At 36.5% G+C, this 19138-nt stretch overlaps 1 protein-coding gene across 1 annotated transcript in view; it reads left to right on the top strand.

The window, feature by feature from the left end:
- Khdrbs3 (KH domain containing, RNA binding, signal transduction associated 3) overlaps positions 1-19138 on the top strand; it is a 118754-nt gene that overhangs the window by 78340 nt on the left and 21276 nt on the right. The window contains exon 7 of the mRNA XM_013025132.1: positions 2155-2237. Coding sequence (XP_012880586.1) covers positions 2155-2237 — 83 coding nt within the window. The remainder of the gene's footprint in view (positions 1-2154; positions 2238-19138) is intronic.

Consider the following 19138-nt stretch of genomic DNA (forward strand, 5'->3'; position numbering starts at 1 on the left):
GTGTGTGTGTGTGTGTGTGTGTGTGTGTGTGTGTGTGTGTGTGTTTTCTAAGCCACTTGAATTCACTTGTTTTTCTGCATTATTTGTTTTCCAGTTCTTTTCCATGCATGTCTTTGGAATTATAAATCATTTCAACAAGTCTTTGCAATACTTAATACCTCCGTTTCTTCCTGACTTTTGCTTTGGTACTGCCATACCTATATAATAATAAGAGTATCAGTGTAGTATAATTAATGTCTTCATGCAGTATTCTTTTGAATCAAATAGAAAAAAAGACTCATACCAAAAATATATTTATATTGTATTTTATATTTACTCATATATTTATGTCTACTACCAGTCTTTATTTTCTTGTGTGGATTCAAGTTACTGTCTAGTGACATGTCATTTCTCCCAAAGGACTCTCTTTGATTTTTCTTGTAAAGCGTATCTTGAAGAATAGTTTTGTTGGGTGTAGGATTTTGAAACCAGGGCTTCTTATCCCTTCAGCTTTACCACTGAACTCTATTCACAGTCTGAATACGAAGTTATTAGTTGACGGTCTTTTTACTCAGGACATGCCTTCCTACTGTCTTCTGTCATCCTTAACTTCTAAAAAACAGATATTAAGGACATCAGGTATATATTGAGTTGCTTCTCTCTTGCTACTGCTAAGATTCTTTGTTTTTTTTTTCAGTAGTTTAACAATGACATATTTAGCTGTAGTTTTCAGGTTTTTCTTTTTGTAACTGTTGAGAACTTATTGAGCTTTTTACAAATGTGATATTTTTCATCAAATTATGGAATTATTTGCCAGTGTTCTCTAAATACTTTTTCTGCACCTTTTATCTCTCTTGTGGGTATCTCACTGTGCCTATGTTCACTCTTTTGATGGTGTCCCACAGGTCTCTGATGTTCAGCTTGGTTTCCATTATCCATTTCCATTATTAAACCAAATAAGGTCAATTCATCTGTCTTTAAGCTAACTGATTATTCCTGTCTAATCATATCTGCTGCTGAACATATCTTTGCAAGTTAAGAATTTGGTTCACTTTTGTATTTTCTTTATGCTACTATTTTCTACTCGGTGAGGCATTGGACTCACACTTTCCTTTAGTTGTTTATAAATGGCAATCTTTAGTTCCTTGGCTATATTTAGGGGAGCTGATTTAAATTCTTTTTATAATAAGTTTAATTTCTCAGCTTCCTCAGAGGAAGATTTTATCAACTGCTATAATGTAGAATGACTATAATTTTCTGTGTCAGTTTATCTTTTTTTTTAAATCAGACATAATGTTATTTACCAATTCTAGAAGTCAGATTTTTCCAAGATGTTTGTTTTTGTTATTTAGTTTCTATTCTAACCTAATTCTGTATGGTCTATATTTATTAGTGTGTTACCCCTGTTGTCTCCTCTGCTTTACTACTCCTGATTGGAGTCAGGTTTTTGTACAAAATGAGCGTTAAGTTGGATAAGCACAGATAAAGATAGTTCTCTGAGAACAAGGCTTCGAAAAAGCTTTGGTTCTGTTCTGACTTCTCCACATAGCCACTCACTGTCTGGGCTCTGTGGCTTTTAAGGCCTGTTGAGAGTTGGGTGGAGGAAATGTGAATGTATAAGACAAAATATCATAAAGCAACTCACGGTTTTTACTGGTATTTCACCTTGCTTTTCATTTTGTTTTTTAAAATAAAGAGTCCAAGCTCTGGTTAATTTCCAGGATCCTGAAATGGTGAACCTGACAATTTGTTTCAGTATCTTTTTGCTTTGGTAGAGGGAACATTTGGAAGTTCTTTTTTGTTGTTGTGGTGGTGGTTTTTGTTTGTTGTTTATTGTCAGTCAGTCCTGGGTGCTGTCCCTGAGCTCTTCAGCTCAAGGCTAGAGCTCTACCACTTGAAAAACAGCTCCACTTCCAGCTTTTTGGTGGTTAATCAGAGATAAGAGTCTCACAGACTTTCCTGTCCGGGCAATCCTCAGATCTCAGCCTCCTGAGTATCTAGGCGTCTGGCTTGGAGGTTTCTATACTACCATTTGAGCTGAAGCCACTCTGTACTTTCTTTCCACTCTACTTGGACATATAATTAATGTTTTCTGTTTCAGTGAAATACACTACAGAAGAACAATGCTTTCTTCCCTGAAAGTTCTCTGAATGTCATGCTTCTGTTATATTGTAGGACTATGACGATGGATATGGCACTGCTTATGATGACCAGAGTTACGATTCCTATGATAACAGCTACAGCACCCCAGTCCAAAGGTGAGTGGTTCTTCACTGCCACACCCACATGGACTCTTGCATTCTGTGCCCAACCCCAACCCTGCATGGATGTGCTCTGGGAGGTGTGACACCAGTCAGTGCTTTCTTCTGTTTAGAGGAGCACAATCTCTTCTGCCAGCTAGTAGATACTACCCCATCCAGATTTATTGTATCATTGAAGTTTTCAAGCTTATTCCAAAAATTTGATCTCAGAAGATTTAACTATTCAGTCCTCTGTCATATGGGAACTGAGAAATGTGAGAATGCTTGCCTTATCAATTCTTAGAGGAGAAAATGCCAAAAACTGAGTTTCCTATTTATAGGACATTTCTATTTCTTAGTAGTGATGCCCATTTCTAACAACTTCAGATTCCTCCTTGTGAGTAAGGAGTGAGACTGGTCATTTTGAAAAGAGGTTACCTAGGAATATATATTGTCAGAGGCCCTTTCCCCCCCAAAAAAAGAGCTCTCTAGTTTTCTTTCCTGATAATATTTTTTGATGGTCATTGATAGATGAGTCAGTGTTATTCTGATCAGAATATTTTCCTACATTCCTAGAAAGCTTTTGTTTATGCTTTGGATGACAAAGATAGATATGCATAAATCAAAATATTGGTTTTACAGTGATTATAAAGTATAAAATATAGGCTATGGTTATTTTAATGAGGCATTAATTAAATCAACACGGTGCAATTCAAGCTTTGAACATACAGCTTCTCTTATTTTTTAAATCTGATGCTAGGGTAGATAATGGTATTAAGTAATTGCATTTTGCTCATGACAAATTTTTCCCTATATGTCATTGGCTGACAAATTGTTTTTTATCAGTGGAAGTCTTGTGCATCCTGCTTGTATGCTTTGATGTGTGGGGATATAAACATTTCTAATATTTGTTGAACCCAATGATGCATATCAGGAATGATGTCTAAGAGTTTTCACATAGCTAATCATTTAGCTATCTCAGCAACTTTCTGGAGTGTGGAGCTGTTTCCATTGAATAGATGAAGTATAGAAAATTAAGTAATTTCCAAAAAATCACACAGTGAAAGGGTAGATAAAATTCTGAATTATAATCTTCTAACTCAAAGATTTGTTCTTTATGAAAAAATTAGACCCTTCTCTGAATTTGTTTAAAAACATAATTATCCACAAATATTTCTGGTAATTTTCTTCTTTAAAAATTTTAAAGATATAGTTTCATACTACAGCACAAGCTGCCCTCAAACTTGAATCCCTTCTGCTTCAGGCTCCTGGATGCAGGAATTACAGACTGCTACCACCATACCCTAGAAATGTTTTTGCTTGCAGTCTGAATTCCCCAGCAAAGTGTTCCATCCTCACTGCATTTCCTGAGTGTGTTATATTTCTGACACTGTTTCCTAAGTTTTGTAGGACCTACTACCTAAGTCAGGCAAGCTGTCAACCCAAACATTGCCTATACAGTAGAGTCTGTGCTATAGGAGAGGAATTTGAATGAAAGAGATTCCAACGTGTATTTGTGATGACCTGCTGATGAGTCCTAATGAGTCCTAACTCGGGTGGTCTGAGTGCAACTGCACATTCCGTAGCTCCTTTCTAGACTCTGGACTAACCCTTCTATTAGTCCTATCTCCATTTCTATTCCAGGTTCCATGTGTAGGGCTTTCAACTTGTAGTTGCATGTTATTGTGAGGATCTGAATACCTGCTGTGTTCCAGATACTATCCTGGTGCTTCTTGAATGTCATTCCAGTTAGTGTTGACAGGTACCTATCCATTCCTGTGCAGTAATATCACTAACTATTGTTAACAGATGAGAAAACTGAAATACCACTTTTTATTGAAGTACATGTGTACTACAGGATTATAATCCACATAATCTTCTGACGTTTGGTCTTGTTTTTTGTTGTTTTTTTATATATTTGACACGAAGAACCAAATTTAAGGTACTTCATCTGTTAAATTATCTCTCCAGAGGAGCCATGTCCCAGTGAACTGATGGAGAATGAGAAGGAGCCCTTATTTGTTTAGAGCCTATTCTAAATCACATATGGACTTTAACTCATTATATACTTGTCTCATCTAATTCAAATGACAATAACAAGAATTAATATGTATAATGAACTATATAGCTCAGGGAAGTAAATGAGTAATGTTAAATGTGAATGCAGACTTTAGTAAACCATGGTCTTTTCACCTGAAGCTGTGATAATATGTGAAAATGATTAATTATAAGCACTCATACCTTTCACCATTCACTCACTCAGTATTTACTGAATGTTGGTTTTGTGATAAATGTTGTGCTTAATGATCGAATGCAACAATTGTTCAGAAATTATGCCTATCCTTTGAAAACTCACTTGTTGAAGAAAATAAATACATTTATTTATTAAATGCAATGTAATATGGTAATCATTATGAATAGTCTGTTTCCATTATAAGACAGTGCTAATTTCTGGTTTGGAAATTTAGTGCCATATCCCTTAAAAAGTGGAGGACATTTAACAGTCCACAAAGGATATATAGAGAAGGGAAATTCACAAGACAGACACAGAGGCATGAGACCAAAACTTTTGTATGAGAAGCACTTGTAAGTTTGTAGGGTTAATATATGTGACACTGAGGAGTAACAAGAGAGAAATGGACTGGGAGGAGGCCTCGCGCTCCTACTCCAGAAGCTGAGACCATTGAAGAGTCATGTGCAAGTCATGTGCTTAGACTTGAATTTAGAGAAATTGTCTGACAGAGTCCAGGCTAGATTGGCAGATCGTGCGCCCAGGGGTAAAGACTGATTAAAAAGCCGGTACATTGTAAATGAGAAGCTCTCTAAATGTCAGAAAAGATTCCCTGAAGGAAGCAGGTTACGTGATCAGTCGATCCACCTTCTCTGACATGATCTTTTCAGAGCTACAATCTGTCTTACCTGGAGGAGTACAGGGAATTATATGAGGACTACATACACAGGCAGTGAGGAAGCCACTGCGTGTTAGGTACTCATGGCACATAAAATAAACACCTTTTAAAGAAAAACAAGGTAACTTAGTTAAGATCACAAACTAAAGAACAAAGGAGTGAAACTGAACTTTGAATCTAGCGTTGTCTGACTATAAGAACACATTCTTTTCTGTGCAACCCTCCCAGATCTGACAGTGCTGCTATGCGGTGAATTGAAATTAAGAAGTTCTGTTCTAGAGTTAGGTGAAGGAACGGATTTGTCCATTGTATTAGTTTCCTAAGTTGCTGCAACAAAATACTATAATATAGGTGACTTACACAAAAGATTTTGTGTGAGTGGGTGGAAGGTGTGGGGAAGGAGATATTCTGGAGTAAAGAGGCCCCAAAACAAAATATGGATAGGTTGTATTTCCTTTGAGGTCTTCTCTCTTTGGCTTGCAGACACAATAGTCTTACAGGCTATTTCTTCTACACGTGCATGTGTGCACGCACACACCCACACACACACACACACAGTGTCTTCTTGTGTCTACTCTTTTTTTGTTTTGAATATGAACGGTCAGAATGAATTAAAATCCACTCTGAGGGTCCTCATTTCAACTTAAATCATCTCTTTATAGTCCCTGTTTCCAAACACAGTCATGATCTCTGATGCTGACAAAAAGTTAAAATTCTTACTGGGTTAAAAAGTGGTACAAAGCCATATTGGCTCCAAGATATATTTTTTTTCTGTGTTCTGCTGTCTTTTACCACTCTTTTTCCATAGTTTTTATTTCAGTTGCTAAAACAAATTTATATTTGTATTTCCCATGTACAAAGTTATGAAAGGGATGATAAATGTTCCTCCAAATGCTCAGCTTTTGAAAGGTTAGTCCCTAGCTGGTGGCACTATTTTGAGATGTGATAAAAACTTAAAGAGGAGGCTTGGCTAGAAGAAATACGTTACTGGGAATGAGTCCTGCAGTCTTGCCTTTGGGTTTTTCCTGTCTCTGTTTCCTGTTCACCATGAGGTGAAGAAGTTCTTCAACCAATCACTTCTAAAAGGAAGATGCTATACCCAGGCATTGGGGCCAAGCAGCCATGGAGTGAACCCTCTGAAACTGAGCCAAAATAAATTTTTCCTTTCTTAAGTTTTCTTGTCATGGATCTTGTTAAAATGAAGAAAAGTTTGACCAACACATACTGTAATTAAAGAAATACTTTTAAGATGTTTTCCAAACTTTATTATACTTCAATCCAAAACTGAAGTTTTGCCTTATGAGCCTTAGGATTTTAAAATTAAACACAGAATTTCACTTAGACTGCATATTGAAGACGAAGGCTGAGACTAGTGAAATTAAAAACTTTGCCCAATTTTGCATATGATTCTTTCAGCACATTGCCTGACACTGCTCTCAGACGGTCTTGAGTGTCCAAACAGCAGATAATAACCTGTAATACAATGTAACACTTGATATCTGTTGTCTAGAATGTGTGGATTTCAGGCATTTCTGGTCCTGTAAATTAGTTTTATATGTTAGTATTGTCAGTTTACAATTTGAAAGAATATTTACATTGCAGTAATAGTTGAGTATTAGCACAGGAGTTCTTGATCTCTTTTTAGAGAACAAGGTTGTTTTGGAAATGGTGTTTGGCATTCTGCTATAGGTAGGATCAGTGACCAGAGGTTGACACTGCAGTCTATATTGTAGGAGCTATTGGCACATGTACTAGTATTGATGCTTGAACTCAGGGTCCCTTGACCAGTGTTTTTATTTACAGCTGGTACTGTACCATTTGAGCCATACCTCTGTGCCTGATTTTTTCCTTCTTTATTAAAAGTCATGGCTAGAAGAAAGATTTGAATTAGAAGTGGCTTTCATTTTCTTTCTCTTGGGCAGGGTTGGTAAGTGATCCTGGCTGAGTCTGTCTCTGTGCCCAGAGGCAGACAACTCACCAGATACAGAAGTGGGGGTTGGAGTTTACCAACTCATTTTCGTATTTTTGCAGTGTCTGCTTTAATGCTTTGAACTTTGAAATAAAGAGCAATCTTACAGTACACATATTAAACATAAGAACAGTTTAGTTTCAGATTCAAAAATACTTTACTTTCTGATACAAAATAAAAATACCTTTTCTAAAGCAGGTATATTTCCAGCAATTTGGAATCCTTTGCAATAGTGGTTCAAAGTATGACAGACCTTTGTTGAGACCCTGGCAATTTACTCACTACAATTTACTCACTACTACCTTTCGAAGCCAGAGTTAATGAAGCATATGACTTGGCTTTTACTTTGGAAGATTGATGTAAGATTGACAGAGACAGGAAAGCATCTTGTTCTCCCATGATTTTCTGCTCTCTTCTCTGCTAGATGACTAAGGGAAATGACTCATATAAAGCAGCCAGCACCTTGGAGACACAGAATACACCCTTTTTATAACTTTGTTCCACAGTTCTGAGGTACTTCTCAGTTCATACAAGGATTGCTACAAAAATGATGTACTAGACAGTGTGGAAGGACCCTTACTAAACGTTGTGTAGTGAGATCAGAAGAGCAGGAGTGCCTTGAAAGAACCTTTCCCAAAATGCACAGTCAGTATCAGTGTCTGCTGCGTACTGGGGTGTAGGAATGTTATCAGTGGCAGTCTACGTGAAATACAGTAGAACAAGATGGCAGGATGGTGTGGCTGCTCATTGGGTATTTTCTATTCTGTGCAAGGGGTTCTTTCAGCAATGCCTTTTAAATTTCCAAGTCAATTTATTTGTTAACAGAAATAAATTTCTCTTAGAAGGTTTATAAATCAGAAAATTTTTGTTCCAGCTTTGAAATACCTTGTATTAGAATTAGAAATGACAGTTCCTACAGAGTGAAGAAAAATTTAATATAGTACAGATTCATTCGTATATTGATTTTTATAATGACCTCCATAACCTGATATTGTCAAATAAAACAAAGCAGTTTTATCAAATCACCCACATATAATGAGCAAGAAGTTGTCAACACAAGTACTGTGAAGAGGAATAGAAACTGTTCTCTGTAATATTGAAGTTACTCTTAATATACCGTGGTTTACCAATATTTATTGATTAAACAGCTTCTGAACCCCTTTAATGAGTAAAGAAGAGCATATGATAAACGGCCTTAGCCCTGAGGCCCTACCCTGACATGACTTGAGATGTCATAGTTTTGACTCCTGGAAGACTATTATAAATGTATCTATTTTATTCCAAACTAAATGGAATTAATTAGTTTGTATTTTGTATCTTATCTATACTTTGATCAATCACAACTTTTAGTGTGTATTTTTGAACAATTTTAAGTTCTCCAAAGAACTACTTACCTCCTGTAGTGATCATAAACTAAAAAGAAAGTGCTAGTCTCCTGAGAATATGTACATAGATGTATAGTACAAACATTTAGCCTCTGGAGTTTAATTCTATAGAAATATATAATTCTGGTTTACATAATACTTTCAAGTATATTTTTCATTTCATTATCCCAAACTCCTGTAATTTGAAGGAAACTAGTTTAAATTCCTGAAAAGGGAATTAATAATAGCTATTAGTGTTGAGAATCCACTAAATCTAGGACCTAGCAGCCTGTGTTCTTTATCTTCAGTTTCTCCATAACCCTGCAAGGTCGTTTTTTCCATGGAAGAAGCTAAAGAGCTAGCCGTTCCACAAGTTTCCTGAGAATACATAGTTGAAAACTACTTGAGCCCAAGTTTTTTCCTCACTTACAAATCATTATCTAGTTAAATTATTTAAGATCATTACTTGTTTTGTGAGATAGAAAACATTAGTCTCTTTGTCCAAATAGGTAGAATAATGAAAGCTGTCAGAAGCTGAGGATATTCTTGCTGTGTTTTTCCAGTGTTAGTACATGTCCCCATATACCTGTTCTCTAGTTCACAGTAATTTCTTTCAGATCTGTAGCACAATGGGCTCTCTTCTTCATAAAGCTGGTATATAATTCAGAATTTGTGACTTTGGAAAGGATGATCTGCTGCTTAAAATATAACCATTTAAACATAAGTGACATTGTCTCCTGGGAAATAATGGGATAAGCTATTTAGGACTTTCAAAAGCAGTGTGTCATGATTTGGTCTAAAGTTTAAACTTACTATATTAATTTTTTATTTTTGTTCAATGTGCTTTTATTATTGTTATTGTTGCTGTTTTCCAGTGCTAGGGATTCAACTTGGGGCCTCACACATGCTCAGCATTCCCTGTCCATCAGATGTACTTTCTCCAAATCTGCTCATTTATTTTCATTGGCTTCCTGTTGCACAGCTACTGAAGGAGCCTCTTAGCACAAATTGAGTGTTATTAACCCTAAACTGTCAGTAAACATTTTTTTTGGTGGGTGCTTTAACCAGAACTTGAACTCAGGGCCTTTCTTGGGTATAGCCAGCATTCTACCAATTGAATCTATTTCCAGTATAGCATTTTTCTGTTAATTGGAGATGGTCTCAGCGTTTTCAGCCTAGGCTGGCTTCAAGCCACAGTCCTCCAGTTCTCAGTCTTTTGAAGCTAGTATTACAGGTTTGAATACCAATTTATAAAAAAAAATAATACTTGTCATACAGTACTGGTAGACATTGGCAAAAAAAAACAAAAAACAAAGATACCAACCCAAATTTGTTTATACTAAAAATACCTTTATTCTCAAAACCCTATAAAAGGAAGAGAAAGCTCAGTGATGCAGAAAGGAAGCTAGGCATTATTTTTTTAAAAAAATCAATGATTCTTACCAAAGATCAGCAAGGAAGACATTATTCAGAATTCAAACCATGTAGTAGATGTGTTCCACGTTGGTAGGATTTTGCACTGGGACAGATGGATTTGTGAATACAGCATAGGTGAGGGGAGCAGATTGTGAATCTGTGTTTACAGATTACTAAGAGGAAACTTTGGAAACAGAGTATCCTGGTTAAACTGACTATGTTAGTCAGTGTTCTGTGTCAAAATACCTGAGATTAGCACCCAAAGTGAAACTTAGTTTATGATCTCAGGGTTTTTTTTTGCATGGCCACTTGGCCCCATCTCTTGGGACATCAGAGGAAGGAAGGAAGGAGGGAGGGAGAGGAGGAAAGGAGAGAGAGAGGGAGGAAGGGAAGAAGGGAAGAAAGCAAAACTGAGAAAGAGGAGGAGGGGGAGAAAGATGGGGAGAGAAGGAAGATGACTAAGATGCAAACTGTAACATTGATAAAATTATTGTTGAAGGCAGACAAGTGGCCAGGCACTACCTGCTGGTGATCTCAGATCAAGAGTCTAATCATAGATCAAAAGTCTGAAGATTGTTGCTAAACTGACTCAGCAAAATTCTTTGTTAAACCTGGATTTTATAAAGAAATCTGCAGATAGGCTCTGGAGAAAGTACAGGCCAAGGGGAAAATGTCTGTAACTGACTACTCAGATTGAACAGCTCAAGGCCAGAGTGTTTATGTGTATGTGTTTGCTATCTGTGATAATGTTGGCCATATTATTATACTGTATTAGTCACATGAAGAATTATATATTCCCTCTGATCTTAATGTTAACATTAAAAGATGATTATATCATTTTTCTCTTATTCTTGAGGAACACACCCAGAGAAAAGTTAAAGTTAGATTTCTCAAGTTTTACATTTAGTAACACAGTTGATTTCAAGTATATTTTTCCATTGTACTAGTTTTTGAAAGAATAGCCTGTGTGTCACTGTTATTTAACAATATGAGTTAGATGACATGTGTCCAGATTTTTTTTTTTTTGTCAGTCGTGGGACTTGAACTCTGGGCTTAGATGCTCTTCAGCTCAAGGCGAATGCTCTACCACTTGAGCCACAACACCACTTCCAGTTTTCTAGTGGTTTATTGGAGATAAGAGTCTCACGGACTACTGCCCCAGCTGGCTTTGAACCGTGATACCAGATCTTAGCCTCCTGAGTAGCTAGGATTACAGGCGTGAGCCACTGGCGCTTGGCTATTCGGATTTTTTAATGATTTCATAAATAGCATTGCTTTCACTCAATTCAGTTAAAGTCCGGGTAGAGCATAGTATTAGGTTTCTAATAGAGTGGGTGTGCATACAAAGTCAGAGATCCTTTAGGGGTCAAGAAGTGATGGAGGTTGGCAACACTACATTCTAGTAATGTCTCAGCTGTAGAGCAGTGCTTCTTAAGTTGGACTAATGAATCTGGGAACCTCATTGGATTTCCTAAGTTACTTTGCTGTACTGAACTTGATAACTTGATTGTATTGAAAAGAATCTAAGAAACTTTGTATCTTTATCAGGAATTCCTTAATTCTAAGGAATTAGACTGGTAAAAAATCTTTTTCATGGCTTGTCAATAAATGTTGATGAATCAAGTATTCCTAGAGCCCTTACTAGTGTCATTGACCGTATTAGTTACTGTGTTACATGTGTATTATTTCATTTATTTCCCATTAACCTCAGTCTAGCTGTCAGTCCTTCATTTTACCAATGAGGAAACTGACACTCAGAGAGGATGAGTGGAACCAAAATCTCAGCTGAGACCACTCAGGCTGTAAACCCAGACTCTTGAGGTCCCTGCCCATGTTCTTCTACTTGGCTGAGCTTGAGGCATATAGTAGAAGAAAAGTTCCTATCAATGTAGAGAATGCCACATCTCTTATCCTCCCACCTGGAATTGTGCTTCATCTCCACCAGTGTTGGGAAACTCAGAAGTGGACAAAGGCAGGCTACTGGTAATAAATTAATTGCCGCTGTCAGTTCTTTCCTTAACGTTCTTGGGAATACATGAGATTTATCGCTGAGGACCTGTAGAGTAATGGTAGTATGTGAAAACAAAGTCCACCGGGGAGATGTACTACATCATTTGGACTTGGCACTACCATCTGCTTAATAGCATTGAAAAGACAACAGTGGCAATTATGATCAGCCACTCAAAGCAGGGACAGATGCTTTGCAGATTAAGCATATTAGGAAAGAGGTTTGTTACCAAAATGTGGGCTATATAATAAAGTTTCTAAACAGAGAGGATGTATTCTTTATCAAACCCTACTTTAAAATCTTCATCGTAGAATTTTAAATTAAAGTCTACATAGAAATCTCTCATGTTTTCTTTCTCTGTATTTCATGTGTACTTAAAATGCTTTGATGAATGACTGATAAAAAGAATTTTCTTAACAAGTCGTGCATACATAGTCTTTTTTTAATGAAAGAAAATGTTTTAAATATATAAATATACTCATATAGTACTATAGTATATCATATATAAAAATATACTGTTAATTTCAAGCATCAGAAATTCTAAATTATATATAATGGCATGACTTAAAATAATGGCTGTAAATCCAAGCGGCTTGGACTTGAATCTCATCCCCTTTCCTGTATGAGTTTTACCAGGTTATTTAGCTTTTGTGAGCTGTTTCTCATCTGTAAAATAGTGACAATAACATTGTCACATGTAAAATTATGATCTAATACAATTCCAGGTGCAATGTTCATGGTGGTAGGTCAGTAAGTGCTGTGGTAGTGTGTAATGCCACACGTTATTCATAGTCTCTTACAAAGACAGATCCTGTTACTCTGCCATTATACAGATGAGGAAAGAGCACCGAGATGAAGGGACTTTCCTCAATTAAAGGAAAGACTGTCACGCTGTCTCTGTACAGCACGTGTTGTTACAGACCTTGTTCCTAACCTTAAGTTGTAATATGCTCCCTCTCCTTGGACAACTGTGGTTGATAAAAAATATCAACAGATAAAGAATCTGAAATTTAAAGTTGTGAAATAGAGAGTTATTGCCAACTTATTTAACTTAGATTGTTTAGAGTCCTAAGATACATTGAATGTACAGACTCAAGGACAGAGCTTAAAGTTTATTGTGAAAGAATGATTTATGATAGCATATTAGTATAAGTGCTTGAATTATTTAAAATATATCCAAACCTCATTTTGTCTTGGATTGACAGTTGTAGAAACTGAAGTAATTCAGACATGATATGGATTGTGTTTTTCTTTTTGTTATCATAAATGGTTGAATCTTTTGGAAGGTAATTTAAAATGTAAATCAGGAGTCTTAAAACAGCTATAATTTATGACTCAGTATTTGTACTCTTAAGTTCAGTACTTTTGACTGAACTTACTACAGTGAGCATGTAGCAGTAAATACATTTAAAGGTTCTTTAATAAAAACATGGTTACAATACAGTCCAGAGATGGAGCAGGGTAGGTTGAGGACTCTAGCTTTAATCTATGGGTAAGTTGTGATGGAATTAATTAAAACGAGGAACAAGATTTTTATTTGGAGCATATTGAATTTAGAATATCGGTAGAATACTTACATTAAGTAGTATAGAAATATTTCATACACTAATAAGTTACTACACAATTGGTAAATATTCTATCCTAGGGTTTCTTAATAATTACAAATATATTGTTACTTTTGAGTTTTTACCTCCATATTTTCAAGTAACTCTGTTGTAATTTTACTTTTGGTATTCTGTTAGTTTCCTAAAATATGTGTGCCTAGTGCTTACATATAGCTCATCTTCTAGAAATTAGGGTAGACTGCTTAGTCCCACATGTATGTCAGACATGATAGAGTAAAATCAGACAAGTCTAACCTCCCTACTTAGCTGCTGTGTTTGATATTTCACTCACCATCTGCTTTTCCATGTACAACATGGGAAATGCAACAGCACCTGTCTCATAGGGTTAGTGTAAGCTTTAAGTGAGAGAATATTCTTGAACAGCTTAGGGTAGAGGATGAGTGGTATATTGTACTCAAACAATTAATTGTGTCTTATTTTACTTACCTGTTATTTCTGGGTGCTTTGTTGGTTGTCAGCAAAAATGACTGGAGTAGTGAGCATGAGCATCTTTACCACACTGTGTGAAAGATCATTTCCAGATCACCTCCAACCAGTCATTCTCCATACAGAGTTTCACCAATAGGACCTGGCAAAGGTGTTTAAGGACTTGAATCAGGCAAATTGTCCTAGAATATCTGATGGGTTCTTAATCACAAGGAACCCTTCAACGTGAACAAGGAAGGTTCAAGTGTCAGAGAATACATAGCTGCTTCTGTGAAGAATCCAGTACTGCTGGTGTTGAAGGTAGAGAGAAGCCCACAGACAGAAGGGATTGACCAGGAAAGGCAGAGGAGGGCGATTCCTCCAGAGAGGAATGTGGCCTTGCTGACCCTTGATTTTAACCTGGACGTCTTAAGTAATACGTTTGACCTATAAAGCTACAAGGTATGTAATTTGGTTAAATTGCTAAGTTTTTAGTCATTTGTTATGGTGGAAATAGAAAACAAATACAGCAGCTAGCAGCCAGACAGAAGAGTCACATCCATTGTGGTGTAAAATTTTCTTAAGATCTCTGCACTTTCTCATAAAGCACTCAAAATTCAATAAAAATGTAAGATAAGGAATATTGGATTCGCTAAGTAAATAAATGAACCAATGCTATGTGTCAAAGCAGTTCCAAATGGCCAAAGCTGGAGCATTTGAGCAACAAAATAATTATTAGTACTAGGTTATTGGTTTAATTGTACTGTACCTGGCACATTCCAGAACATCATAACTCAACTACTGAAATTCTAAAAGACTAAAATCCCTAAACCCTAAAGCTGTAAATATCCAATCTCCAGTATCACAAATCTGAAAGATTAGATCCTGATTAATGAAATCCTAAAAATCCTCAGTTCCATAGAAAATGCTATTAGAAAGATAAGAAGTCTTGCTTCTGGGGAAGGAATTAGTACATTTTCCATCGTTGCAGGACAGTTGTTTCATTATTTAGTTGTGTAGTTTTGTGCATTAGCAAAACACTTGCCTTTCAAAAACACCATTGTATCTGGGTGCTGGTTTCTCATGTGTATAATCCTAGCTATTCAGAGGCTGAAATCTGAGGATCATAGTTCAAAGCTAGTCCAGGCAGGAAAGTCCACAAGACTCTTTATTCCAATTAATCACCAAAAAAACAGAAGTGGGGTTGTGCCTCAAAGTAGTAGAGCACTGTAGCCTTGAGTGAAAGAGCTCAGGCCCTGAGTTCAAGCCCCTTGACTGGAAAAAAAAAAGTCATTTTTAGAGAAGAAAAAGAATTTAGCCCAACTCAGCAACCTTTGGAATAGGACACTTGTTGGTATCAGATGATCAGAGATATGACTGTCAAAGAAGACAGAATTTCTGTATTTGCTACTAAAGCTAACAGAAAGCTTCACCTTTGCTTAATGGATGGCACTTTGGTTTTTTAAGTTTTAATCAAGATGTATAATTTATGTTCCTTGTTAGGTTCAAAACTAAATCTTGTCCCCTTTAGTGTATTAATGGCTAGAAAAAGGGAAGTAAATGCTTACTAGAAGATTTAGTGGACATTACAGAAGAAAGTAGATTTTAGTTGAATCCCCAGTTTCTGATAGATTTAGAATTAGATGCAGTCAAACATCTAAAAGTGAATGTCCAGATATGTCAGTAAAGTTTGTTTTATTCATTTGCCCAGTACCTTTGATGGGAAATTCAGATGAATGGATTAGCCACATAAAGAATGAGGATGAAAACTTCAGTTTACAAATAGGATGCATTATATATTCTGATATTGAAATTCCAGAAACCTTTAATAAATTAAAGCTTAATTGTCCTGATTTCTGATTTTTCCAAAACTAATGTGCATGGTAGAAAAAGAAAACCTAAACCAATGCTATTAGTCTTGTTTGTCACATCTGTGGTTTGTGTGAGTACATAGGCCAGGATGGCTATATTCCTAAACTAAGGTAGAAGTGTAGCATAGAAAATGGAAAGTTTTGATAGGGAATGAATTATAGAAGAACCTTGAAGAATAGTGCCACATAGAAAGTAAATGTAATTTTTTTTTTATTTAAGGAGATACCCTTAGCATAAAAAATAGGAAAAAAATTGTTGTATGTGGTGGTTCACACCTATAATCTCCATACTTAGGACAAAAAGGCAAGAGGATTGAAAGTTCTCATCCAGCCTAAAATGTAAGTGAGACCCTGTTAGGAAATGCAAGAAAGAGGCTGGGAACCAGTGGCTCATACCTGTAACCATAGCTGCACACAAGATGAAGATCAGAAAGGTTGTGGTTTGAGGCCAACCCAGGCAAAATATATTAAAAAGAAAAATCCACAAAAACAAAAAAGCCAACCCCCATGATACCTCAACAGAAAATTTGTGCATGGTGGTATACACCTGTCATTCCAGTTAGAGGTAAACATAAAAGTAAAGACAGCCTAGGCAGCCTAGACAGAAAGCAAAATCTTTATCTCAAAAATAACCAGAACCAAAAAGTCTGGAGATGTAGCTCAGAGAGCAAAGTGCCTGGTTAGCAAGCACAATGCCCTTAGTGATAAGCAAAAGAACCAAACAGTTTTTTTTAAAAAAGATGGGGTATGGGCAGAGAGCAACTTATCATAATTCATAGCTTCAAAATATAGTTAATGATTGTGAAAGTTGGTTAGCTCTCTCATTAACTTGTCATCTATGTATTTGTCCATATGTATCCCTAGAATATTTTCCTTTACATTTAAGTTCCCTTTTCATTTTATTTTTTGTCGGTCATGAGGCTTGAACTCAAGGTCTCGGCACTGTCCCTGAGTTCTTCAGCTCAATGCTAGTGCTCTACCAGTTTGAGCCACAGCATCACTTTCCATTTTTCTGGTGGTTAATTATAGGATAAGAGTCTCGACTTTCCCCGCCCAGGCTGGCTTTGAACTGCGATCCTCACATCTCAGACTCCTGAGTAGCCAGGATTACAGGCATGAGCCACCAGCTCCCAGCCATTTAAATCCCCTTTTTTAGACTTTGATTTTCTTTGGTTTTATTTTTTAAGTTTTCCCCACTATTTTACATTTTCAGCAATTCTTTTTACAACTCACATATCCAATAGAGAAAGTCTAAATTGTATAAAGACTTTAGACAGTTCTGAAACTCTTCAGTTTGATGCAGTCTTATTTACCCAGACGTTCTTTTGATTTGTTGTGATTCTAGATCTTGGCATAGGAACTTTTGACTGATGCCCAGGAGCCCCATTGTTTCTACTAAACCCTCCTATAATAGTTTCATGGTATCTGACCCGACATTGAGGTCTTTCATCTATTGGGAATTGGTTCTGGTGCAGGATTATTTTTTTCTATGTGTACAGCCAGGTCTGCCAGCACTGTTTGTTGAAAGGGTGTCATTCTTCCATAGCGTGTTTTCGGCTCCCATATCAAATATACGTCTCTGGGTTCATTTTCAGGTCTTCTATTCCATTGGTCCTCGGGGCTCTTCTTGTGCCAGTACCAAGCTGTTTTTATTACATAATACAGCTTTGTAATAGACTGTCAAGTTTGGTATTGATATTTCTCCAGCACTGTTCTTCCTGCTAAGGATTGTTTTTGCCATTTGGGATCTTTTATTATTCCATATGAATTTTTGGATTGCTTTCTCTATATCATTGAAAAATGTTGTTGGGATTTTGGTGGATATTACATTGAATTTTTAGATAGCTTTGGGCAGTATTGACATTTTCATGATGTTAATCCTTCCAATCCAGGAACATGGTTAATTTCTTTTTTTTCACGTTTTTACAGTTTTTATATTGGAGGGCCTTCCCATCTTTGTTTAAGAGGGCCTTCCCTTTTTTGAGGCTATTAAAAATGGAGTTGCATTCCTATACAGAAAAGCTGCTAAGTTTTTGTGGGTTAATTTTATATGCTGAGATTTTACCAAAGTTTCACATCAGGTCAAGTGGGGGAGGAATCTATAGGGTTCTTTTTCTTTTTTTTTTTTTTTTTTGGTCAGTCATGGGGCTTGAACTTTGGACTTGGGCGCTGTCCCTGCGCTCTTTAGCTCAAGGTGAGCACTCTACTGCTTGAGCCACAGTGCCATTTCCGGTTTTTTGGTGGTTTATTGGAGCTAAGAGTCTCACAGACTTTCCTGCTCAGGCTGGCTTTGAACTGCGATCCTCAAATCTCAGCCTCCTGAGTAGCTAGGATTCCTGGCATGAGCCACCAGCACCCGACACTATAGGGTTCTTTAAATACAGGATCATGTCATCTGCCAAGAGAGAAGAGTGTTACTTCTTCTTTTCCTAATACAGTTCATCTGCTCATGGTTTATCCCCCTGTGAGTCTTCATAGAATTGAGTTCATGATTGCACCACATGCATGTCATTGTTGCCTGTTTTATTGTATTACATGGCCTATGAAGCATTCTGTCATGTTTTATATAGTTCTCAAATCCCCTTGAGTTTATTTTAAAATTTTGAAAAAATACTTTTTACGTAATTTAACGAGGTTGTGCTTAGTAGGTATAATGACCGGTCTTTGTAATAACAGGTGAGCAAGAAAATAACATATATAGTGCCCTGTGAAGGGACTTTGTATGTGCTGGTAACAATTATTCATTGAGGCTATGCCTGAAATACCTAACAAGGAGAGTACTTGAAGAATCTTGAGCAAGACCAACAGAGACTGTTTCTGTGATGGACTCAAAACCATACTCAAGAGTTTTACATAGTAATTTCCTGGTTCTTGGAAGTTAAGGTGCTCTCCAGGACCCATTTACCGCCATGATGATCCAAGCTAATACCTTTCTTGCTTTTGAAGTATCAGTAGCCTGCTTGCCATTTGTCTCCTACCTTCACTCAAGCTCTTTCATATTGTTTCTATTTAATATAGCTAGAGTAATCTTCCCCTATATCATCATGTGCTTTTATATTACCAAGCAATTTGCTTCAATTACTACAATTCTATATTGAAGTGATTCTTTGGTCAATATCTTGTATCTTTAAGTATGTTCACCACCATATCCTGCAGAACAGGGCTTAGCAGTATGCTAAAACATGAAAAGTCTTCAGAAAATAGTTATTGAACAAATACAATATTTTCTACAGATGTAAAAAGAATTTTACTTGATATGAGTCATTTTTACATAGCTAGATGTTGGTGGCTCATCCTAGTCATCCTAGCTACTCAGGAGGCTGAGCTCTGAGGATCGTAGTTCAAAGCTAGG

This window comes from Dipodomys ordii, unplaced genomic scaffold (genome assembly GCF_000151885.1).
Source record: "Dipodomys ordii isolate 6190 unplaced genomic scaffold, Dord_2.0 Scaffold82, whole genome shotgun sequence".
Classification (NCBI taxonomy): Eukaryota; Metazoa; Chordata; class Mammalia; order Rodentia; family Heteromyidae; genus Dipodomys; species Dipodomys ordii.